Here is a 25968-nt window from a genome sequence, read left to right as displayed (position 1 = left end):
GGCATAAGACTTCACCTTGGGTACTATAGCATCATGATGTAAGGCAATGAATGCAGCTTATTTTAAACCAACAAAAAGAGATGATACTGCTTAATTCAGTATATGTTAGCTTCACACTCTGTGGTATGTCTGCACTTAGGACAATATGCAAAGATTTGACTATAGAATAATATTACCTTTGTTGTTGGACATGAGCATTTTTTATGCAAATAGTGATGTAAGTTCCTTAGCTTTATTTTCTTTTCAAGAAATAAAAAGTTTCTTGTGAAAGTAAAAGAGGTAGTGTCCATTTCAAAGTGTAATGTCCTTATCAGAGGTAAATGTGAATAAATTTATGGCACCATTTTCATGTGGTTGGATAATTTTGTTTCTTCTGTTTTGTTCCTTCTCCCTTTTTTCTGGGCTAGGGCCCAATAGGTCAAAACTCCAAGATATGCTTGCTAATTTGAGAGATGTTGATGAACTTCCCTCATTGCAGCCATCTGTGGGTTCACCTTCCAGACCCAGCAGCTCCAGACTTCCTGAACACGAAATAAATAGGGCAGATGAAGGCAAGTATTTAAGACGCTATGGAGCACAAAAAGCACTTGAATACACGTATCTAATTTCAGTCACCAGAAAGGACCCCGTAAGAGAGAAGACTTTTATTGTACAAATGCGTGATTTATACAGTATTCCCTCAGTGTAGGTTTTATTAAAATCAGAGTGGATTGATTCCAACTTCAGTCTTTAAGACTTGAGAAAAGGATGCAGTGAACTTAAAATCCAACTCTAAATTCTACTTTAAAATATCCCCTAACACCACAGAAGCCCATGTTGTAGAACCTTTCCAGTAATAAGAAAGTTAAGAGTCTAGGTAGTAAATGTTTACTTTGAGACTGTCATAACTATTTTAAATATCTTATTTAGCAATTTATCACTGATAAAGGAAAAAGGAAAAAAAGTCACCTGAAAGTCTGGTCATGTTTTCTGATTTCTGTTTTTCCTTGTTTCCTTCTAGCCCTTGTCCACATGCATTTAATTTTTACATCATTATAGTCATCATATAGAATAATTCTGTTTTGTTGTATTTAACACCGTATCATAAACATAATTTTCTTAATTATAATTTTAAGGTTGCCTGTTATATTTTAGACAATACTAAACCTAGATATTTAAATTGTTTCCAGTATAATCTTGTGGTATGTAAATTCAACTCTTTTTGTGGTTTAGACTGAAGTTCTGATTAATCTACTTATAAATTCCTATATTTAGAAATTGCTTTTTTTTTTTTTTTTTTGACATGGGCAGGCTTGGGGAACTGATCCTGGGTCTCCAGCATGGCAGGCAAGAACTCTGCCACTGAGCCACCATTGCCTGCCCAGAAATTGATTTTTATTATTTTATATTTTTTTAAATTCTAAAAAAAACAAATAAATGTAAACATTTCTATTTTGATCATTCCGTTCTACATGTATAATCAGTAATTCACAATATCATCACTTAGCTGCATATTCATCATCATGATCATTTCTTAGAACATTTTCTTCAGTTCAGAAAAAGAAATAAAGGGGCAACAGAGAAAGAAATAAAATGAAAACAGAAAAAATTAAAATTATACATACCATACCCTTTACCCCTCCCTTTCATTGATCACTAGCAAGAAATTGATTTTTAAATGTATATTTATATTAACTCAGTGTCTCGATTGACATAAATGTAATCTTGATTAATGAATATTTTTCAAAATTTATTTTTAAACGTTACCTCAATATTCAAATCAGTGATTATTTGCGGAGTATATGCTACTTCAGATTATTATTTATCTAACGAAATAGTTTGGAAAGAAAGCACAGAATAATCATTTTCTTTCTTCTTATTTTCTAAAGGTATTTACGTTTTCTCTTAGACAGACATGAGCTTTCATGGTTGGAATACTTTAGCAGTATTTTCATGATTCAAATACATTTTCAGTGAAGTTTTTTTATCGTTATGTGGTTAATTATTTGTTAAAGTTAGTTATAGTATACTTGGAATTTATTACCCATATATCAACTAAAGAAGATTCTACACATTACACTGTCAGCATACAATTTATTTGGGGATATAAACCCATGTCTTGTGAATTACATATATGAAATCATAGTCCTTAGTATGTTTATTGTTTATTAGACTCATTTTTTGGACATTGTACATTTTGGAATTTTCTTCAGTTTCATTTATTCTAAGATTGGTTATAGATGAAGAAGAAAAGTTAGTTTTGTTCCTATTCTCATAACTTAAAAATAGTATTATATCCGAGATTTCACATTAGGTCATATATAGGTCATGCAGAAATCTAATATAGAAGCAGCATAGGTACTATTTACCCAATGAAAGAGGTGCAAAAAGCACATTATTATAAGCCACTGAAAGTACTTTTTTAAAATAATTTTTTATTAATTAAAAAAATTACAAGAAACGCAAGCATCCTTAATATATCCTCATTCCGCTCTAAATTTATAATCATTAATTCACAATGTCATCACATAGTTACATATTCATCATCATGATCATTTCTTAGAACATTTGCATCAATTCAGAAAAAGAACGAAAAAGACAACAGAAAAATAAAACAAAAACAGAAAAAGAAAAAAAGAATTTTACCTACCATACCCTTTACCCCTCCCATTCATTGATCACTAATGTTTCAAACTGAATTTATTTTAACATTTGTTCCCCCTATTATTTATTTTTATTCCATGTATTCTACTCTTCTGTTGATATAGTAGCTAAAGGGAGCATCAGACACAAGGTCTTCACAATCACACAGTCACATTGTGAAAGCTATATCATTATACAATCATCATCAAGAAACATGGCTACTGGAACACAGCTCTGCATTTTCAGGCAGTTCCCTTCAGCCGCTCCATTACATCTTGGATAACAAGGTGATATCTACTTAATGCGTAAGAATAACCTCCAGGATAACCTCTCGACTTTGTTTGGAATCTCACAGCCACTGACACTTTGTCTTATTTCACTCTTCCCCCTTTTGGTCAAGAAGGTTTTCTCTATCCCTCGATGCTGGGTCTCAGCTCATTCAGGAGTTTTTCTCAATCCCTTTATGCTGAGTCTCAGCTCATTCTAGGTTTTCTGTCCCACATTGCTAGGAAGGTCCACACCCCTGGGAGTCATGTCTCACGTAGACGGGGAGAGTGGTGAGTTTGCTTGTTGTATTGGCTTGAGAGAGAGGCCACATCTGAGCAACAAAAGAGGTTCTCTTGGGGGTGACTGTTAGGCCTAATTTTAAGTAGACTTGACCTATCCTTTGTGGGGTTAAGTTTCATGTGACCAAACCCCAAGACTGGGGGCTCAGCCTATAGCTTTGGTTGTCCACACTGCTTGTGAGAATATCAATAATTCAACCTGGGGAGGTTGAATTTTCCCCCATTCTCACATTCCCCGAAGGGGACTTTGCAAATACTTTTCCACTCACTGATCAAATCACTCTGGGATTCATCGGGACGTCACTCTGGGCAAACCAGTAAAATCTAATGTCCTACCCAAGGTTCCATGTACTTATGTTGTTCAACCAACTGTCTACATAAGGTATATTAAGAGATGTAAATAATATAAATTATTTACATAATATAATTATTATATTATATTATGTAAATTATAATTATATAATTATTTACAAAATATAAATTTTGTACCAAATAGACTTTTTTTATTTAGTCTCTCACATAAGTTGAAGTTTTAAAATATTAATTACCGTCTATTTTCAGCACACTGCAGTAATGACATTCCTTTGTTCTTCCTCGTGCAGAAACATTTTAAAATTTGTACATTTAGTCACTATCATTATACACTCTAGGCATTCCTAGATTATACCATCTCAGTCTTTATCGTCTTTCTTTATGATTTCCTTTATGCCCCCAGCCCTCCTCCCTCTATCATTCTCACATTCAGCTTCATTCAGTGTTTTAACATAATTCTATTACACTTAGGTAGTGTTGTGCTGTCCATTTCTGAGTTTTTATATTCAGTCCTGTTGCACAATCTGTATCCCTTCAGCTCCAGTTACCCTGTGTCTTACCCTAATTCTATGTCCTGATGGTCTCTGTTACCAATGAAATATTCCCACTTTATTCACTAATGTCAATTCATACAGTATTTGTCATTTTGTTTTTGGCTAATCACACTCAACATAATGTCCTTAAGGTCCATCCATGTTGTTACATCCTTCATAACTTTATTCTGTCTTATAGCTGCATAATATTCCATCGTATGTATATGCCACAGTTTGTTTAGCCACCCTTCTGTTGATGGACATTTTGACTGGCAATTGTGAATAATGCTGCTATAAACACTGATGTGTAAATGTCCGTTTGTGTCCTTGCTCTCATGTCCTTTGGGTAGAGACAGCACATAAATGGGTCTTGTTTTTTAGTCCATTCTGCCAGTCTATGTCTTTTGATTGGGGAGTTTAATCCATTAACATTTAGTGTTGATATTGCATGGGTAGTGCTTTCTTCTACCATTTTGCCTTTTGGATTTTATCTGTCATATCTAATTTTCCTTCTTTTTACCTTTACTCATAGTCTTCCATTCTACACTCTTCTGTCTTCGTATCTGTCTCTAGTGCTCCCTTTAGTATTTCTTGCAGAGCTGGTCTCTTGGTCACAAATTCTCTCAGTGATTTTTTGTCTGAAAATGTTTTAATTTCTCCCTCATTTTTTTTTTTTTTTTTTTTTTTAAAGAGAGAGGGAGGAAGGGAAGGAAAGACAGAGAAGGAAGGAAGGATGGAAGGAAGGAAGGGAGGAAGAAAGGGAAACATCTTTAAACATTTTCTTGTTTTATTATATTTTGTTTGTTTGTTTGTTTTTTACATGGGCTGGGGCCGGGAATCGAACCGGGGTCCTCCGGCATGGCAGGCAAGCACTCTTGCCCGCTGAGCCACCGCGGCCCGCCCTCTCCCTCATTTTTGAAGCACAATTTTGCTGGATATAGAATTCTTGGTTGGCAGTTTTTATCTTTTAATAATTTAAATATATCATCCCACTGTCTTCTTGCCTTCATTGTTTCTGCTGAGAAATCTATGCATAGTCTTATCGGGCTCCCCTTGTATGTGATGGATTGCTTGTATCTTGCTGCTTTCAAGATTCTCTCTTCTCTTTGACCTCTGACATTGTGATTAGTAAGTGTCTTGGAGTACATCTATTTGGATCTATTCTCTTTGGGGTTCGCTGCACTTCTTGGATCTGTAATTTTAAGTCTTTCATAAGAGTTGGGAAATTTTCAGTGATAACTCCCTCCATTAGTTTTTCTCCTCCTTTTCCCTTCTCTTCTCCTTCTAGGACACCCACAACACTTATATTCGTATGCCTCATATTGTCTTTCAGTTCCCCGAGTCCCTGCTCATATTTTTCCATTTTTTTCCCTATATTTTCTTTTTCTTGCTGGATTTCAGATGTTCCATCCTCCACTTCAGAAATCCTATGTTCTGTCTCTCGAAATCTACCATTGTAGGTTTTCATTGTTTTTTTCATCTCTTCTACCGTGCCTTTCATTCCCATAAGTTCTGTGATTTTTTTTTTCAGATTTTCAATTTCTTCTTTTTGTTCATTCCTTGCCTTCTTTATATCCTCCTTCAATTCGTTGATTTGGTTTTTGATAAGGTTTTCCATGTCTGTTCGTATATTCTGAATTAAATGTTTCAGCTCCTGTATTGCACTTGAATTGTTGGTTTGTTCCTTTGGGCCATATCTTCAATTTTCCTAGTGTGATTCATTATTTTTTGCTGGTGTCTAGACATTTAATTACCTTAATTAATTTATTCTGGAGATTGCTTCCACTTCTTTTACCCAGGGTTTTCTTGCTGGATGAATTTGTTGTCTCTCTGTTCTTTGACATTCAATTCAGCTTTATCTGGACCTCTAACTTAAGTTTTGTTTAACAGAGGAGAATTTTTCAGTTCTTGTTTTCTTGTTTCTTGCCCTGCTTGTATGGTGCCTTTCCCCCCACACACTTAGGAGGGTCTACTTAGGTATTATCGACCGCAGCTGGATTTTCTCAGACCAAACTGGCCTCCTATCAGGAAGAAAGAGTCACCTGCGTCGGTTTGCCCCGAGGATGAGACCCAGCAGGTTGAAAGACTTTCCTGTGAAGTCGCTGGACTCTTGTTTTTCTTATCCTGCCCAGTATGTGGTGCTTGTCTGCCTGCAGGTCCTACCAGCATAAGATGATAGGGTACCTTTAACTTTGTCTGGGGGTGTGGTGGAGACAGAAGAGAGGTTGTAGGCTGGTTTTAATGGTGTCAAATTACCAAGCCCTGGTGTCTGAATTCCTTGAGAGAGGGATTCCACCTGAGTTGGGCTTCACCCCTCCCCTGGGGAAGGCGCTGGGGCAAAAATGAGCGACCTCAGCTTTGACCAGGTTAACCTGAGGTGGGGGCCTATTTTTAGTGGTCATAATTTATCAATTAATTCCATAATTGGTGTTTGGTTGGATTCAGCCCCCGCTGCTGACAAAGTCTTCTTCCTTTCCCCTCTGGGAAGCGGCCTGTGGAGGAGGGGTGCCAGCTGCCGTGACTTGGGGAACTCACGGTTCTGGGGGGGCTCACAGCCAGTCCAGGTGGTCCAGATTGGGGTATGCTGTGTGTCCGATCACTGATGTGTCCCCAGGAGCTGTTCTGTATTGTTTCTGGTTATTTAGCAGTTGTTCTGGAGGACGAACTAAAATGTGCACATTGTTAAGCCGCCATCTTGGAAGCACTTTAGATAGAAAAATTATTTGCAAACCTTAAAGCTGAAGCATTGAATGTTTAAGTTTTTTTTTAAAACATAGCAATGGCCCTAGGCCTTTGTCCTCAGTCCACATTTTTCAGACATAGAAAAAACACTTAAGAATAGTATATTTACTTCCCTGTGACTGATGCTCTTTGGTCTCCAGTCACTGTCAGAAAAAGCTTCCACAGCCTGCATGTGCTTGCCCAATGAAATACTTTTAGAACTTGTGGGCATAGTTATTTGTGTGTGTGTGTGTGTGTGTGAGAGAGAATACACATATATACACAAACATATTTTTTATTGATTTACTTGAATTTTCATAGTTCAGAAGGCTGTGCCAAACTTGAGGCTTAGCTAAATAATTTTGTAAAACAATGACTAGGGTCAGTAATATTTCTGATGTTTAGCTACTGGGTAGAAATGTAAGCCATAATCTTTTTCAAAAAAATGTTTTTATTGAGAAATCTTCACACACACATAGTCCATCCAAAGTATACAATCAGTGGCTCACAGTGTCATCACAGTTGTGTATTCATCACCATGATCATTTTTAGAACAATTGCATCACTCCAGAAAAAGAAATAGAAAAAAGAGCGAAACTCCTACATCCTATATCTCTTACCTCTCCCTCTCATTAGTATTTCAATCTACCCAATTTTATACCCTTTGTCCCGCTCTATTTTTAATTTTTATCCTTATTTTCTTACTCATCTGTCCATACACTGGATCAGAGGAGCATCAGAAACAAGGTTTTCACAATCACACAGTCACATTGTAAATGCTATATCTTTATACAATCGTCTTCAAGAATAAAGGCTACTGGGACACAGCTCAGCAGTTTCAGGTACTTCCTTCCAGTCACTCCAATATACCATAAACTAAAAAATGATATCTATATAATGCATAAGGATAACCTCTCAACTCTGTTTGAATTTTCTCAGCCACTGTAACTTTATTTTGTCTCATTTCTCTCTTCCCTTTTTTGGTCAGGAAGGCTTTCTCAATCTCATAATGCAGGGTCCTGGCTCATCCCAGGAGCTCTGTCCCACATTTTGACATGGAGATTTACACCCTTGGGAGTCATGTCCCACATAGGGGTTGGGGAGACAGAGCTGTGAGTTCACCTGCCAGGTTGGCTTAAAGAAAGAGGATACACCTAAGCAACAAAAGAGAGGCTGATTATCTTACTGTCTAGGCACGTTAGAGAGCAGTTAAATTACAGTGATGCTCATTGTTGTACTCTCTTTCCAGCCCTGAATTCTACAGACTTCTTACTGGTCTGTGTGAAAATATTTGCCCTCCTTTGTTCTCAGATTTTATTTGACCATTTCTAGAGCATTTGTGCATGCTGTGCAAGGGTTCTCTAGTTTATTGATTTGCTTTGCAGCAGAGAAATAAACTAGTATAGAAAGGATAGGGTTCTTATTGGATTGACTGGGAACTTAGACTGTGGCTATAAAAAAATGGCAAAAGTGGCTGTGAGCAAGCCAATGTGAGTATAGAAAGTAAATGTACTAAGATTAAGTATGGTCAGTCCCAGCAATAAGTCTTTGAAAAGTCATTTTTGTTTTTTTTTCTCTAAGAAAGTTATGAAAGCAAAACAAAATATACCTGATTAAAGACCTAGCCTCATAGTCTCCCATGAATTATTTGGTTTGAAATTTCGGAGTGAAAAATCATTGTTCTAACTTAAACACTCCCTTTTCTCATTACTAAATGTTTATAGAGTTTAAATCGCTTTGATGTGTTGTGTAAAACCCATTTTTTTTTAATGAAAAATAGTTACTTTCTGAACCAAAAGAAGAGTAGTATAGTTAAACGTTTTTGCAAATCTCTTAAATGTATTCTCACGTCTCTTTGGGCATTCAGGCTAATTGTAGTATCACAAGGCATATAGCCTCAGAAAAACTTCACTGTACAACTCAAAGAGACTGAGGGGGAACGAGAAAATGACATCTTGATATTATTCTGACAAATAGTTTTGGTTTCACAGACTAAGAACCTTTGAATTAGGAGGATGGTAGGTGCTAGCCATACTCACAGTGAGGCAGGTCAGAGTGCTTGAAACTGGGGCGCTGCTTGTACCATGTAATCAGAGGTTTTCTGAGAAGCCCTCCTTTTGAAAATGTGGTAGGTTGAATTCTGTACCCTTGCAAGCACAAGTACTTAATCTGTGTTCCTGGGGGTGTGAAATCATTGTAAATCCACCTCTTGAAGATGTAGTTTTTGTTTAAGATGAGGTCCAACTGAGCCAGGATGAAACCCTTTTTTTTTTTTTTTTTGGCTTGGGCAGGCTTCAGTAATTGAACCCAGGTCTCTGGTATGGCAGGTGAGAATTCTGCCACTGAGCCACTGTTGCACTGCCCTTTTGCTGTTTTTTTTTTTTTTTAATTGTGAAAAAAATAGCATATATACAAAAAAGCAGTGATTTCCACAGCATACCACAGCAATTAACTATAGAACAGATTTCAGAGTTCAGTATGGGTTACAGTTCCACAATTTTAGGTTTTTCCTTCTAGCTGCTCTAAGGTACTGGTGACTAAAAGAAATATCAATATAGTGATTCACCTGTCATACTCATTTGTTAAATCCTAACTTCTCTTTTATAAATCCACCTTCTCATTTGGGCCTTCTCAAATTTGGAATTTGAGGTATTTGGGCTATGCCCATTTTAACTTTTTCGTTTTAGAAACGGCTGTCTATGATATGGGATGGGGAGGGAACTGGTTGATGTTCTGAAGAGGCTGGCCCGTCTGGGTTTCAGGATTTATCTGGCCTAGGTACCTATCTGAAAATTATAGGTTTCTGGAAAGTAATCATAGTGCATGGAACCTTTGTAGAATATATCCCATGTTGCCAGGGAAACTTTCTCCCCTGGATGTCATGTCCCATGTAGGGGGAGAGAGTAATGATTTTACCTGACAGCTGGGCTTAGAGAGAGAGAGAGGCTACATCTGAGCAGAAAGGAGGTCCTCTGGAAGTAACTCTCAGACATAACTATAAGTAGACTTAGGTTCTCCACTACAGAAATAAGCTTCACAAGAAACAAGCCTGAAGACCAAGAGCTTGGCCTATTGACTTGTGAGTCCCTAATGTTTGAGACAGTATTAGGGGTTTCCCTGATGGTTAAATTTAATAGTTCCATATTTTTTCTCCCATCCCTCAAGGAACTTTGCCAAAACTTTTAAATTATCTATTCCACCTACTCAGGAATGTATCCGGGCCTTACATTAAGCTATACAGAATTACAGCCCTTCATTCCCATTGTGGTCTCCATGTGTTTAAATGATCTATCCAGACAGGATGAATTAGATTATGTGCTACAGAAAATTTAGGTTTTGGACAAAATAAACCTCTCTTGCTGTGGTCTCATAGAGGACATGAAGTTTTAAAATACAGACAGTGTTCTCCTTACCCTTATATTCTGAATTACCTTAGTCCCAATCCTGTCGGCTTCGTAAAACCCATTTTTATTTTATAGTGGTCTAAAAATGCCTTATGTACTTAATTTATGCCCCACCTTGTTCTTAGAAAGATTTTTGGTAAAGTTTTTACCAGTTCTATTTTTAAAAACAAGTAGCCTGAGACAGAAAGTAGATTAGAGGTTACCGTGGGCTGGGTGAAGGAAGGAATCGGGGATTATTGTTTAATGGGTTCACAGTTTCTGTTGGGATGATGAAGCAGTTTTGGTAATGGATGATGGTGATGATGACACAGCATTGTAATTACAGTTAATGCCACTAAATTGTACACTTATAAATGGTTAAAATGGCAAAGTTTTGTATTGTGTATATGCCCAGACACATACATAATATCCACAGTAAAATTTATTAAAAGTAAAAAAAAATCAAGTAACCATTTCATACATTCAATAAATATATATTAATAATTAGTCATAATTGAGTTTAAAGGTGAAAAATACCTTATAAATACAGTTTTCTACATGTACTAATTAATACAGTTAACTTATTTCTTTTAAGAACAAGTTAATTCATCCCTGCAGCAAAGTTTGAACTACTAAAATATCCAATTGAGTCATAAATTTTTTTAAACTTATTTTATTAATTAAAAAAATTAACAAACAAAACATTTAGATATCATTCCATTCTACATATACAATCAGTAATTCTTAATATCATCACATAGTTGCATATTCATCATTTCTTAGTACATTTGCATTGATTTAGAAAAAGAAATAAAAGGACAACAGAAAAAGAAATAAAATGATAATAGAGAAAAAAAAAACAAACTATATGTACCATACCCCTTACCCCTCGCTTTCGTTTACCACTATTTCAAACTGAATTTATTTTAACATTTGTTCCCCCTATTATTTATTTTTATTCCATATGTTCTACTCTTCTGTTGATATAGTAGCTAAAAGGAGCATCAGACATAAGGTTTTCGCATTCACAGAGTCTCATTGTGAAAGCTATATCATTGTTCAATCATCATCAAGAAACATGGCTACTGAAACACAGCGCTACATTTTCAGGCAATTCCCTCCAGCCTCTCCACTACATCTTGAACAACAAGGTGATATCTACTTAATGCGTAAGAATAACCTCCAGGATAACCTCTCGATTCTGTTTAAAATCACTCAGCCATTGACACTTTATTTTGTCTCATTTCGCTCTTCCCCCTTTTGGTCGAGAAGTTTCTCTCAATCCCTTGATGTTAATTCTCAGCTCATTCTAGGGTTTTTCTCAGTCCTTTGATGCTGAGTCTCAGCTCATTCCAGGATCTCTGTCCCACGTTGCCAGGAAGGTCCACACTCCTGGGAGTCATGTTCCACGCAGAGAGGGGGAGGGTGGTGAGACTGCTTGTCATGTGAGTCATAAATTTTGCCATCAGTAAATTAAGCACCTCTAGGAAACTATTGAAAGATCCTCTCTTACCACTTTATTATGAGAATTTTAATCACTTTTGTTTTAAGATTGAATCTAGATAATGGAGAAGAAAGTTAGTTTTTCTGTTATTCTTATAATAATTTTTCAGAAATTTCACCTTAACTTATACATCAATCATACAGAATTCTAATAATAGTGGCAGAGTATGTACTGTTTAGTAAATGACATATGTCATTTGTCAGAGTAATTTTCATTTATAAAGAGTGACATTTTATTGACCAAATTAAATAAGATCTGTTCTTTAATTTGGCATTTTCCTTTTATTGATTCTTCTGTAATAATTATTGAAGGCATTGGATGAGTATGGGAGTTACGAAGTAAAGATTTTTAAATTTATCACAACTTTGTCATTTTGAAACACAGTTGGCAGCTAATGAAAGTTTTGAAGTGCACACTTTAAAAAAATTTTCTTAAAATTACATAAGTGCTTTTCAAAGAAGTATAACATACCTACAGAAATAGCCTATGACTATTATGAATTGTCACAAAATGAACTCACTAATATCACCACTACCTAGGAAAAGAAGCAAAACATCATTAGGTTGTCTTCTACTCAGTATTATTTTAGTCCTCTCCAGATGCAATCCTGATTGCTAATACTGATATTAATTTTCACTGATAGGTACATTTTATAAGTTTAGCTGTTTTTGTTAGAAACTTTCAGCGTTCTTCTAGATTATGGAACTAATTTCATTTTGAATGAGACCAACAGTGTTCAGAGTTATTAGTTTGTGTTCAGTAATTTCTGGAAATAATTTGTGTAATTAGAATGAACGGTCAAATGAGGAAAAGTTACTTCTATAACGCTAATATTTTTTCTATATGGTGAAAACTAAAGGGCAGTGGATTATTGGTTTTGTTCCATGTCTTGTTTTTCTAATTAGATTCAACTTTAACCGTGGTTAAGATGTGAAAAAGCAATCAGTTCTTTGGGATTTTCTGATCATTGAATTTTATTGCATTTAAAGGCATTTATAAATAATCAAGTATATACATCTCCTTGTAAGAAATGAATTTGAGAACAAGCAAATGAGACCAAGTGTTGACTCTAGAGATTTTTGTTTTGTGTTTCTTTTGTCTTCCCCACTTTAGTGGAAGCACTGACATTTCCACCTTCTTCGGGAAAGTCCTTTATCATGGGAGCAGATGAAGCCCTTGAAAGTGAACTAGGACTTGGAGAATTGGCAGGCCTGACAGTGGCCAATGAAGCAGATTCATTAACTTATGATGTGAGTAATGATTTTAGTTTTGTTGTTTTTGTTCAGTTTTTAAAAATAAAAAGTTGATTTTATAGAAAAAGATGGCAATGATAAAACTTCTTCAAAAGTGTAGAACTTGGTTCAGTTTTACTTGCAAACCTTTGAAAATAGTGACCATATATAAAGATAAATGATAATTTTATCATCACTGAGAGATTAAAATTGTGGGATTTACCTAAATCCATATTTCAGTTAGTATAGTTTGTTCATTAGTTTTAGATAAGGGAAAGAATCCCTTTTTCCAGAACCAAATTTGGATTTCATTTTGTTTCGTAGCACCAATGATTAGTTGAAATTCATGTCTGCCCCACAGCAATATAGGTCTTGCTTCTTTACTTTTAATACATTGTCAATATCCTGCCAAAAAGTAATTTTAATTATTATATATAGGGTGTTTTCCACATGTTAAGGAGTCATTAGTGATTTGAACCAAAATCTTTTCACCTTTGTGTATGCATTTATTTAATACCCAGTGCAGTTGTTTATAAATCTGTTTATACTTGCTCATCATAATAATGTCAGAAAAAGTGTTGCTTCTTTCATAAAGTATTTACAACTTATTTCTTCATTAAAATCTTTTCCTTTTTGCTACTTCATTATCTCTGTTTGAGAATACAGTGTATTTCCTGGGTCAGAAATGCCGTATGCTGTGTGGGGGATATAGAATGGGTACCTAAGCAAATCATGGCTAGAATAAGGAAGCATTCCAGAGTGGAACCTTCACCATCCACTGTCTTCCTGAAAATCATTGTTTGTGCAGGTCTTTTCATTTTTACCTCGAAAAATGGTTGGAAATCCTTATACTTCTTTCCACCTCCCATCTTAGTCCAAGGCATCATTTTTCTTCACCCAGAACTACTGCAGTAATCTTCTAATCTAAATATTTTCCTTGCACTTCATTCTCTACATCTACAATAAGAGTTTTTTTCTTTAAAACGTTCTATTTCCATTGTTTCTCTATTCTTCCATTTTGCATCTGTTTAAGCACCACTTAGTTGACTTTTGTTTTATCTATTTCATTGGAGCATTTAGTTAATTAGTTTATTTATTTGGCATGGGCAGGCTCCGGCATGGCAGGCGAGAATTCTGCCACTGAGCCACTGTTGCACCGCCCTAGTTTATTTATTTTTAAAGTAATTGCTGGTGTACTTGGTCTTTTAGTTGAAGCATTTAGTCTGTTTATTTATTTATATATTTTTGTTTTTGTTTTTACATGGGCAGGCACCAGGAAATGAACCTGGGTCTCTGGCATGACAGGCAAGAACTCGGCCACTGCTTCACCTTCACCTGCCAGTCCATTTATTTTTTAAAGTAATTACTGATATATATGTTTTAAGATCTTTTTTAAAATTTTTTTAAAAAGTATTTTTATTGGCAGATCTTCACATGCATACATTCCAAACATGGTGTACAATCATTGTCTCACAATATCATCATATAGTTGTGTATTGATCACCATGATCATTTTTTAGAACATTTGCATCACTCCAGAAAAAGAAATAAAAAGAAAAATGAAAATACTCCTACATACCATACCCCTTACTCCTCCTTCTCATTGATCTCTAGTATTTCCATCTACCCAAATTATTTTAAACCTTATCCCCCATCTTTATTTATTTATTAAAAAAAATTTTTTTTTTTTTACATGGGCAGGCACCAGAAAACAAACCTGGGTTTCCAGCATACTTAAATGCCTCTTAAAAATTATCTTATAAATGATGCTTTCTGAAGTTAAAGAAGTAACATGGATTCAGTAAGGTTTTTAAAATTATCTATTTATGACATATTAAACCAATGATAATAGTAAGTAAAAAATATAACTTGTTTACTATGAAGTCTTTTTAGAAAAGAAATCATGATAATTTTCCTACTAAATGCCATTCCATCACTAAGGGATTAAAAATAAACATAAATGAATTTGAACAGAAATGCCAGTCTCCTGCATTTGGTTCTTTGTACAAAACCAAGTCTTTAAATGTGAAATTACGTTTCGTAAGCAAGAAATTCCTTAATAGCAGCTCAGAAATAACATAGATATCTTGGTGAAATGTACTTTGTCATATGCTAATGGTAACAGGTAACATGGTACTCCAGTTCCTTATGTATTTGCTATCTTGCCTCTGCTAATCTTTGCAAGCATCTCCATACGACAAGAAAATGCTCATCCTCTCAAAGATGGTTCTATCCAAATAGGAAATCAGTTCATGCTTTTTCCTATACCATCAGTTTTCTTTGTAAAATGCCACATTTTACAGAGGAGGCAAACCCTAGTGAATCACACCATTCCAGTCTGAGGTCTCCACCTTAACCTTCCAGTTGCCACTGTTGTGAGAAGGAGTCATCACAAATTGCCATAGCAACATAGCCTTTCTGACTCAGTGGATCAACAGCTTTCAGGCACTGTCCAACTGATACCTGGTAGAGCTGGTTTTTCTTCCTGAAAATCCATTGTTGAGATCCTCCTCACCCATGGCACTTCATGAGTCATAGTGGGTCTGATGAGGGAATCTCTGACATATCCAGGCAAAGGAGATTATTTAAAACTAGTTCATGCTCTTCATTATAAACCCAAATCTGATTTGGCTCACTATAGTTACATACCTTAACCACTACAAGGCCATGATTTGGGTGACCTTTTGCCACCAGACATTTGTTAGTCTGTAGATGGTAGCGCCTTCCATGTTAAAGGACTCTTAATGAAAATGGGTTACAATGGTTTGGGCCCAGATATCTGCATCTGTGGATAAAATATTATCCAAATACCATTTAAATTACTTACAACCCAACTTCTTTCTCAGTTCAACATACTCACTAGTGTTTCCGTAGGTTTTGATCTTCAGATCAGGTCTTAAGAAAAAATATAGTTCCTTGTATTCATCCAGCTATACATGTGCTAGCCTCAAAGAGTTGTGTGTCATGGTGTCCTGGCCTTCAGAAGATCCATATGGTCACTTTCTGGAAAATGTGTCCTATTCTAGAGCAAGGAATGATGAAGAGCTTACCACCACACATCCAGATCTGAAATGATATTTAGAAATTTTCTCCTCCCCAGGTATTCATGCCACTGTCATACTGTCCAAGTTCATTGTAATCATGTCTGTCCATGGCAAACAATCCTCTGGCCATTAGATGACTTTATTGCTGCATTAGCTCTGTTCTAGTTTGCTAGCTGCCGGAATGCAACACACCAGAGACGGATTGGTTTTTAATAAAAGAGGATTTATTTTGTTGGTTCTTCAGAGGAAAGGCAGCTAGCTTTCCACTGAGGTTCTTTCTTACGTGGAAGGCACAGGATGGTCTCTGCTGGTCTTCTCTCCAGGCCCTTGGGTTCCAACAACTTTCCCCGGGGTGACTTCTTTCTGCATCTCCAAAGGCCTGGACTGAGCTGCAAGTGCTGAGATGAGGAATGCCGAGCTGCTAGACTGTGCTACGTTGCATTCTCTCATTTAAGCACCAGCCAATTAAGTCAAACGTCACTCATTGCAGCAGATACGCCTCCTAGCCGACTGCAGATGTAATTAGCAACAGATGAGGTTCACGTACCATTGGCTTATGTCCGCAGCAACAAGACTAGGTATGCTCACCTGGCCAAGTTGACAACTGAATATAACTAACACAAGCTCCTTCTGGTCCTTTTAACTCTGAAAGAGAAAAAAGATCCCATTTGAAGTATAATCCCCAATTGAATCCTCCTTGTACAATACATGAACTGTAGGTGAGCGTATCAGCACTGATGGTAGCAATCACTGGGCACACCATGATTTTACCGTCTTCTGGATTGCAGCCAGCAAGAGCTGTAGCCACATCTCATTCACTTCACAGTGGCTATGTAGAAATATGAGAATTTCTCCTGTAGTGTGTGCTGCTCCAAGCAATCTTCCTTGAATCAGTCCCTTAGTTTCTTATTTCTCATTACTGTCTTTTTTCCAGGGAGGTGTTTTTGGATATATTCCTTTAGTTCTCCTTTCAAATCATCTTTCACTGGTTACCAGCTGTTTTCTCATTAGTAAATTCAGAATTCCAAAGTAGGACACCTGCAGCCCAGGATCTCAGTCTTCCAGGACTCAAACTATGGCATCTTCTCTCCCAACACAGCCCCGGTCCAAAGTGGGTGGAGCTGTTTGGGGGAAAAACGTGGGCTGGAAGTTGGAGCACCCAAGCATAGCACAGTCAAGGGATGCAGGTCGTGCCTCAGGGCTTGCCCAGTCCCTACCACGGGACTGCTGGGGGCCACATGACGTTTGGGTCCGCCCTGCATCACCGACAATGGACATTTGCACCCGATGAAATAAGTATGATCAAGCTTTCTAGCTTGCCATACTGAGGAGCCACAAATAAAGGTTGTGATTCTGAAGACATCCTGGTATTCCTTGTTAGCTCCTTTTTTAAGCAGCGATTTTTTTTAGGTCAGCATTTTCCTAAAAAGAGGCTGGTGCAGGGTGTTTCCATACACACATAGAATGAGATCCATTAACATTTCCACTATGTTGAAGCAACAGCCTTGTTCTAGTTTGCTAGCTGCCAGAATGCAATATACCAGAAACAGAATGAATTTTAAACAGGGCAGTTTAATAAGTTGCTGGTTTACAGTTCTAAAGCCAAGAAAATGTCCCAATTAAAACAAGTCTATAGAAATGTCCAATCAAGGTATCCATCCAGGGAAAGATACCTTGGTTCAAGAAGGCCAATGAAGTTCAGGGTTTCTCTCTCAAGTGAGAAGGCACATGGTGAACACAGTCAGGGCTTCTCTCTCAGCTGGAAGGGCATATGGTGAACATGGCGTCATCTGCTAGCTTTCTTTCTTGGCTTCTGGTTTCATGAAGCTCCCTGGGAGGCATTTTCCTTCTTCATCTCCAAAGATCGCTGGCTCATGGACTCTCTGCTTTGTGGTGCTACAGCATTCTCTGCTCTCTGTGTGAATCTCTCTCATTCTCCAAAATGTTTCCTCTTTTATAGGACTTCAGAAACTAATCAACACTCACCCAAATGGGTGGAGACACACCTCAACCTAACCCAGTTTAACGGCCACTCTTGATTAAATCACATCTCCAGGGAGATGATCTAATTACAGTTCCAAGCATGCAATGCTGAATAGGGATTAGAAGAAATGGCTGCCTTTACAAAATGGGATTAGGATTAAAACATGGCTTTTCTAGGGTACATACATCTTTTCAGACCAGCACAAACCTTAACACATCTATCCATTTTCAACAGCTAAAAACAGTGATATGGTTTCTTCTAAAGAAGTTTTATTAGGGTCTGCTCTGGTTTCTAAAAGATTCACTTGGTCTTCCAGTGTCCTTGACTTGCAGTGCAAAGTAGTTCACAGTAGAAGCCCTCAAAAGCCTTTGTCTTAATGTAGTTTTCAGATGAATCTGCATGATTTAACATCTGCAAACATTCTTTAAAGTTGTGATATGCTGCTTCATCAACTGCCATCCATTCCGTTATCTGCTCCATCAACATTATGTCCCTTTTTGAGCAATTTTTTTAAGACTTTGACATTGCCTTCCTTGAATGTCAGTCCATCCTTGAATGTAAGTCCAACCGCAGAGCATAAGCCACAGTAGGCCTGTAAGATCCATTCTGCTAACCACTTGACTTGCTGCACCATTGCTGTATGACTGCTGCGCTGCTGAAAAAGCAGGCCGGAAGCCTGGCTTCTGTATGTCCCCTCCCTGGATGCTGCTAAATAGGGTCCCAATTGCAAAGATGCTGTTGGTGCCCTGTATATACTCTTTGTTACTCTTTTCATGGTTACCTTAGAGATTACCATACACATCCTTATCAAAATTTAATATGCAAAGACCTTAGAACACTTTTAACTATTTAACTTTTGTGATTTATATGTCATTCTTGTTATATATTTAATTCTCTATATCTTTATCCCCTACATTGTTTTATACAGTCTATACTCAATTAGGATTAGTTGTTTTCTCAGAGGTAGCCTTTAGAATCACAAGTAAAGCAAGGTGGTTTACCAGGCCCCACTCTCTTGGCAGGCCCTGGACATTAATTTATATACTCCTAGCGCTGCAAGACTGTCAGACTTTTTCTTATACCACCTCAACCGTCCCCTCTATAATCAGTAAATACCCTGTGCAGAAAAAAACTCCCATCACCAGCCTCATCTTAGATTTCTGTCCTCGTTTGAATCTTAACTCATTATTTCTTCACTGTTTTGTTGGTTCTCCATTTTTATATTTAGTACTGCTGTTCTACGTGTTCTCAGCAGAAGAGTTGACCCAAATTACGTAGTCTATAATGGCTAAAAACAGGAATTCCTGTTAGAAACTTTTGTTCCCTCAATACTGACCTTACAGAGAGGTTGCCTGGCATTTAATTGGAACTTAATCTTCTGCCTAGATGAATCCCATTCTTTTTTCTTAGCTCTCAGTGGTTAGAAAACATGATGTTATATTTGTCTTTCTGTTTCCAAAAGTAGTTCTTAATTTTATTAAGCGTATATATAATATCTTGCTATATAGCAAATTACCTCAAAACTTATTAATAGCTTTAAACAACAACCATTTATTATCTCATAGTTTCTATGGGTCAGAATCCAGGAGCAGCTTAGCTGGGTGGTTTTTACTTAAGGTCTCATGAAGTTGCAGTCAGGACATTGGCCAAGGCTCACATAGAGGTTCAGTGTGGGGAGTTTGCTTTCAGGCTCACTCATGGTTGTTGACAGGCCTCAGTTCTTTGTTGGCTGTTGGCTGGAGACTGGCTTTTCACCACATGGGCCTTTGTAAATCTAATCTGTGAAGTGGAGATTGTTGTAAGAACTATATATATGAAGTGCTAAGAATAATGTTCAGAGTAGTGAATAATGATCAATACAGCACCTATTATTAGTATTTTTTTATTATTTGTAGTTTGGTAATATTTCTCCTGTGTGTTACCTATACTTTCCCACTCTTGCTTATTAGCTTTGGTGTATGAGGAATTCACACATGGTGCTGGTTTCAAGTCAAACATGGGCTGCTTCTTTAGTTCTTTAGTTGGTTGGCAGGGGGAAAATGGTGAGGGCATTTTTTTGTTTGTTGAAATGGAGTTACCATGCACAAAAGAAAAATAAGAAATAAGTTTAACTTACAAATTTTCTTAGTTTTCCAGCTGTGAAAACAAATACCATACAAATGGGTTGATTTAAATAATGGGAATTTATTGGCTCATGGTTTTGAGGCTAGAAGTCCCAAATCAATGCATCAGCAAGGAGCTGTTTGCTCCCTGAAGATTACGATGTTCTGGTGGGCTGGCAATCCTCGGGGCTCTTTGGCTTTCCCAGGGATCTTCCCGGTTCTAGAAGACCTTGGAGCTCGTCGTGGGGCTTTCCTTGCCATGGGGCTTTCCTCGTGAAGTTCTCCAGCAGGCCCCCAACAGTAAGACAATATGCAGCCTGATGCAGCTGAGTCCACCTTGGCTAGAGAACATCTCCAAAATGCTGTGTCTGCAGTGGGTTCACAACCACAGGAATTAAGGACATGTTTTTCTAGGGTACGCAATTCAACCTGCCGTACCAAAGGAATCTATTTTGTGTAATTTCCAATGATTTTTCAGTTTTAACATTTTCTCCTTCCAGTTTATGAACTTTGTTACCATTTCGGTGATCTGTTTTAGTAAGTGTTTTTTGTTATGTAAAATGGAACTGAAGAAAATTTTGCTTGTGTTAGAAAGTATTGAAAATTTCAAAAGTATAGTCATATTCTAAAATGTTAACAGTTTTAAAGATAACTTATTTTTCAACTCTTACCCAAAACTATTGAGTTTCTGTACTATATATAATTTAGTTGAACTTAATTATCTTTTAACAAATGATCCTGTTGATGATCTATTATACATTATTAAACTATCTGATCCTCTTATATTGAATTTTATTAACTCTTTTCTTGTTATAACTTTTGTATTTCTTCAGAGGAAACTAATATTGGCATAGTGTTAATATTGCCTATTGGTTTTGATTATTTACATTTAAAATTTTTATTGTTTTGAAAGTTGCAATATATGATGGTTTAATGACAAATCTGCAAGAAGTAACGTTGAAATATAGTTGTCTTCCTATCCTCAACTAAATGTATAGGTATCTTTTTTTGTTGTTGTTTCTTTAATAGATAGCAAACAATAAAGATGCACTGAGAAAGACGTGGAACCCTAAGTTTACATTAAGAAGTCACTTTGATGGTATTCGAGCCCTTGCTTTCCATCCAACTGAGCCTGTTTTGATAACAGCATCAGAGGATCACACATTAAAAATGTGGAATTTACAGAAAACAGCCCCAGCCAAAAAGTGAGAATATTCTAATATAACTTTTTTTCAGAACATATACAAATACTTTAATCTAATATAACTTTATTAAATATTTTAATTGCCATTTTTTCCAGTAGAAAAATACTTATTTTTTACTTGCTATTAAATTTCCCAAATATCTCTTCAAGTTCTTGCTTCTTCACCATGTCATGTGATTTATAGTATTTTCCCCTCCATTCTCACAGTCTAATGTTAGGTTGGAAAATTGAGGCTTAGGAAGAAGTGATACCAGCTGATGGTTGGCCCAGGGTTTGTGAATACTCGTTGCAGTCATATTTGGGGAACTCCTTTTGTCCACTGAATGTTCTATTTTTCCTGTAAACAGGTTTAGGCATGTTTAAAATCCTTAGTCCCCCTGCCCCATTGTTTACTAGGATTGGAATTCTGGAGTGGAGGAAATGGGGGGAAAGGAATCTAGCTCTCTCTCGTCTTATTTTTGGGCCTTGAGCCTTTGGGTACTTTCTATACCCACCCATATGGCCAACTGAAAGACACTGTTGTTGCCATCACTTAGCTGTTAGTACTTCCCTTGGCAAAACCCTTTTATCCCCTTGGTGGGGCCTTTATTGGAACGCCTCTTCTCCCTTGGGTCATATGGCCCAGAATGCCGCAAAGGCCCTTCTTCAGCGTCAGGCACTGCTATTACAAGAGTGCAACTAAACATCAAATGGAATTAAGGGAAATTTTATTACTGATAGAGGACAGTTTAAAAGAGATCAGTGTCATTCCTACTGTGAGTCATATATAAGGAAGAGAAAATACTTGATTGATCAGTCTCCCCCAGATAGTTCAACCAGACCTTGCTAAAACCGCATCTGTCCACATATGAATCAAGTGTCTTTAGCAAAGAAGAATTGTTTCCTGCCATGAATTGTGCCTTTTGTCTTGCTAGGTTTTTGGTTATAGTAAGTATCATATCAGGCTAGGGAATATGAATATCTTATCATAAATTTTCGACTAAGAATTTTTAAAATATTGAAAAAACTTACTTGCCGAAGGGAGCTTAGTAATAGTACCTTCATATGTGAATAACAGTGACCTGTTTGCCTCTGAATTTTAAACTGGTAGTAACTCGAGCAAGGATAGCATATTCCTATAAATAATTGCAATACAGTGTGGAAAATGGCAGGTACTGGCATTAAATACAGCTTCCCTTAACAATCCTCTTAATCAGTTTTGAGTACTGTAAGTGTACCCCTGGCGATGTCTGAGCAATGAATAAACTAATGCATTGGACAGCTTCTACTGGTATCAAGTATAATATAGTAACTTTCATGAAAGCAAGGAAATTAAAGTGCTGTATAGTGAAATCCTGTTGTGTGCATATCGTTGTTTCACTTATAGAATCTTACTCAACTGAGATGCTTGGTGGTGGTCCTTTTTCTTCGTTTTATTGTAATCAGAGAAATCCGAAGTTTTGAATGATTAAATCATTTGCTGAATAATAACAGAACTTGAAATTGAATTCAGAACTTTCTACCTTCAAAACCCATGTTTTCCCTGTCTCTATTTAGTCAAATAGATTAATTAATGCTAAAAAAATTATAACAGGGTTTTATTACTAAAGGAGGATCTTGTTTTCAAAGCCATGAAAATATGGTTTTAGGTAAGTTTTCTTATATATCCTTTAATCTAGAATCATATGTTACTATAATTTTCTTGAGGTGATTTTATGACATGTATTCTGTCACACTGTTCTCTACTGAAAATTAGAATGGTAAAAATTATCTTTTCTCTCTTATTTAGGAGTACTTCTCTTGATGTAGAACCTATCTATACATTCAGGGCTCATAAGTAAGTATGTGCTTTCTGTATGTTTTAAACCAATATCATTGGAAATCAACCTGATTATGCATTTGTGTTAATTCATATGTAGTAGTGTTTTTTTGTAAATGCAAATGAAACTTATGGATAATTACCATAGGTTATTATTTATTAACCATAAGTTTATTATGATTAATAAACCATAATAGTCTAGTAAATAATACTAGAATTAGGCTTATCACTACCAAATAGGGATCCTAGCTGAAATTAGATTTTATTTGTATGGTGTTTAAAATTTGCTTGTGTGGGTGTATTTATCTTAGAGTTGAAGTAATTAGGTTTAAATATTAGAAATCATGATTTTTTTTCCTTAAATCTTGGACAAAAATATATGATGTTTTCTATTTTTTTAAATTGAGATCCTATATTGCATGCTTTTACATTTTCAGTTTGAGCTTAAGGAGTTTATTTGGTTGGTTTAGTACAAAGTTTCGCATGCTTTTTCATGAAGGGCAAATAGTAGATGGTTTTTAGAGTTTGTGGGCCATACTCTTGTATATTCTTTGTTTTGTTTTTCTTTTACAATTCTTTAAAAATGCAGAAACCATTCCTAGCTTGAGGACTATACAAAAAAACAGACCACAGACAGGTTTTGGTCCACAGGTTATAGTTTGCCATCTACTGATTTAGCAGCAGTAGGAAAATGAACAATGCTTTGATAGATAGTATTTGTATTTATTGTAAAAAAAAGAAAAAGCAGAAAAATAGAAAGCCATAATTAAACATTTGATAATATAGTCACATTATCAAACTAATTTTTGTGAGTAGAAACTGATCGCTGTTTTCATGCCCAGAGGCCCAGTGCTGTGTGTGGTGATGAGCAGCAGTGGGGAGCAGTGTTACAGTGGGGGTGCTGACGGGCTGATCCAGGGCTGGAACACCACCAACCCCAACATCGATCCTTACGACTCTTATGGTATGATCCCCCCCAGCTTGAAAGGATAAATGTTTTCTTTTCATACATTTTTTCATAGCATATATAAGGATATAATTAGGTATTTTTATAATAGATTGGAGAAAGAGAACCATGTCTTTATTTTGTTAAAAAGGATTTCTGTATTTAGGAAGAAATTTAATACATAGTGCTAATAAGAAAACAGAACTCATTTTTCCTGAGAAAACAGTTCCCTCCACCAAAGTCTTATTGACTGGAAATGGTGACATGATTGACAATTGTTTTCTTCAGTTTAGGCCTCAGTAGAGTATTTGATATATTATTAACTAACTTACAATCATATTTCATCTCTGTTCTTGACAAACAACTTTGAAGCAAATGAATATCGGCATCATCCCCTTAATCAATTATTAAAGGGATGTAGAGGTTAATACTTCTAAAGTCCTTGACTCCAAAGTATTTAAAAGGCCTTAAAGTTAAGAAGTGCCATTTAGTCTTGGGAATGGTATCATGAAACATAAATCCATATTATAATCTTTCACCAGACGTTACTATGAATTTCTCTGGCAAAGGCTGTTTAAAATTGGCTTCCTCTAAATTCCAGCTCCACTTCTTCCCCACCCCTGGTTCTTCTACAGATTTATTTGTTCCATGTCTGTCATTACTTCTTTATCCATCTCTCCCAGGATAAATGATCCCCCCATTCTGAACCAGGCCAACCCTTCCCTTTTGCTCTTTTTTTTTTTTTAGCTTTTTATTTTGAAATGCATTCAAACTTAAAGGACAGTTACAAAAATAATGCAAACCCTGTACAGGGAATTCCAGCATACCCTCCGACACTACCCCGCTGTCCCCCGCCACATACACACACACTCACATCCACCAGTTTCAATATTTTGACATTTGCCTTTTATTTGTTTCTGTATTCTTTCTTCGTTTCTTCCTTTGTGCTTCCTTTGTTCATTTGTTCATTCCTTCCTTCCTCTCATCCATCCGTTCATCCATCCATCCATCCATCCAATATCTGTCCATCTCTCTATCACTCTATCTGAATGTATCAATTTGTTTTTTGAATTTAGTATAGGTTGTATACATCATATTTCTTGAACATAGCCATGTACATTTCCTGAGACCAAGGATATTCACTATGTAACCACCTTAAGTGTAATAATCACGTTGAAGACATTTAATATTGAACTAAAGCTTACAGACTGTATGTTAGTTTTTTCATATATTCCAGTAATACACTTTCGAGCCTTTTCTCCTCCCTTATTCAATCCCATCCAGATTGTGTATTACATTTGTCATTTTTCTTTAGCGGCTTTTTCTTTTATTTATATTCTAATTGTGAGAACATATATACAACATAAACTTCCCCATCTCAACCACTCCAAGCATTCTGTTCATTGAGATTAATCACATTAACAATGCTGCCGTCTTCTCACCACCTTCCATCACTAAGACTTTCCCATCTCCCCAGATGGAAATCCTACACCCTTCATGCATTAACTCTCCATTTCATCTACCCCCCACCCCTTTGGAAAATTTGTATTCTAATTTCTGGCTCTATGAACTTACGTATTCTCTGATAATTTCTTTTTAGTTACCTTGGAGCTTCAATTTAACCTCTTAAATCAGTAACAATTTTGTTCAGTTTAATACCAGCTTAATTTCAATAGTATAAACAAACTATGTTTTATATCTCTTTGTCCTCCTACCTTTTGTGGTTCTTGTCACAAATCACATGTTTATACATTTTAAATCCAAAAAATCACAGATTTATCACGTCATTTTATTCATTTGCTGTTTAGATCCTGTAGGAAGTAAAAAGTGGAGTTACAAATCAAAGACACAGTAGTACTTGCATTTATATTTACCATGTCGTTACCCCTCCTGGAGATCTTTATTTCTTCATGTGGCCTTGATCTGTTATCTGTTGTTCTTTGCTTTCAACTTACAGAACTCTCACTAACATCTCTTGTAGGATTAGTCTGGTGGTGATGAACTCCCTCAGTTTTTG

General features: G+C 36.3%; 1 protein-coding gene and 1 pseudogene across 4 annotated transcripts in view; one reads left to right on the top strand and one right to left on the bottom strand.

Moving 5' to 3' along the window:
- STRN (striatin) overlaps positions 1 to 25968 on the top strand; it is a 174041-nt gene that overhangs the window by 124916 nt on the left and 23157 nt on the right. For all 4 annotated transcript variants that reach the window (XM_077133979.1, XM_077133980.1, XM_077133981.1 and 1 more), the window contains 5 exons: positions 408 to 551; positions 12755 to 12891; positions 21033 to 21208; positions 22976 to 23023; positions 23848 to 23969. In XM_077133979.1, coding sequence (XP_076990094.1) covers positions 408 to 551; positions 12755 to 12891; positions 21033 to 21208; positions 22976 to 23023; positions 23848 to 23969 — 627 coding nt within the window. The remainder of the gene's footprint in view (positions 1 to 407; positions 552 to 12754; positions 12892 to 21032; positions 21209 to 22975; positions 23024 to 23847; positions 23970 to 25968) is intronic.
- LOC143661635 (polypeptide N-acetylgalactosaminyltransferase 11 pseudogene) lies at positions 15226 to 16047 on the bottom strand (annotated as a pseudogene).

This window comes from Tamandua tetradactyla, chromosome 17 (genome assembly GCF_023851605.1).
Source record: "Tamandua tetradactyla isolate mTamTet1 chromosome 17, mTamTet1.pri, whole genome shotgun sequence".
Lineage (NCBI taxonomy): Eukaryota > Metazoa > Chordata > Mammalia > Pilosa > Myrmecophagidae > Tamandua > Tamandua tetradactyla.
Note: the sequence above shows the minus strand (reverse complement) of the source record. Positions and strands in the feature narration are given on the sequence as shown.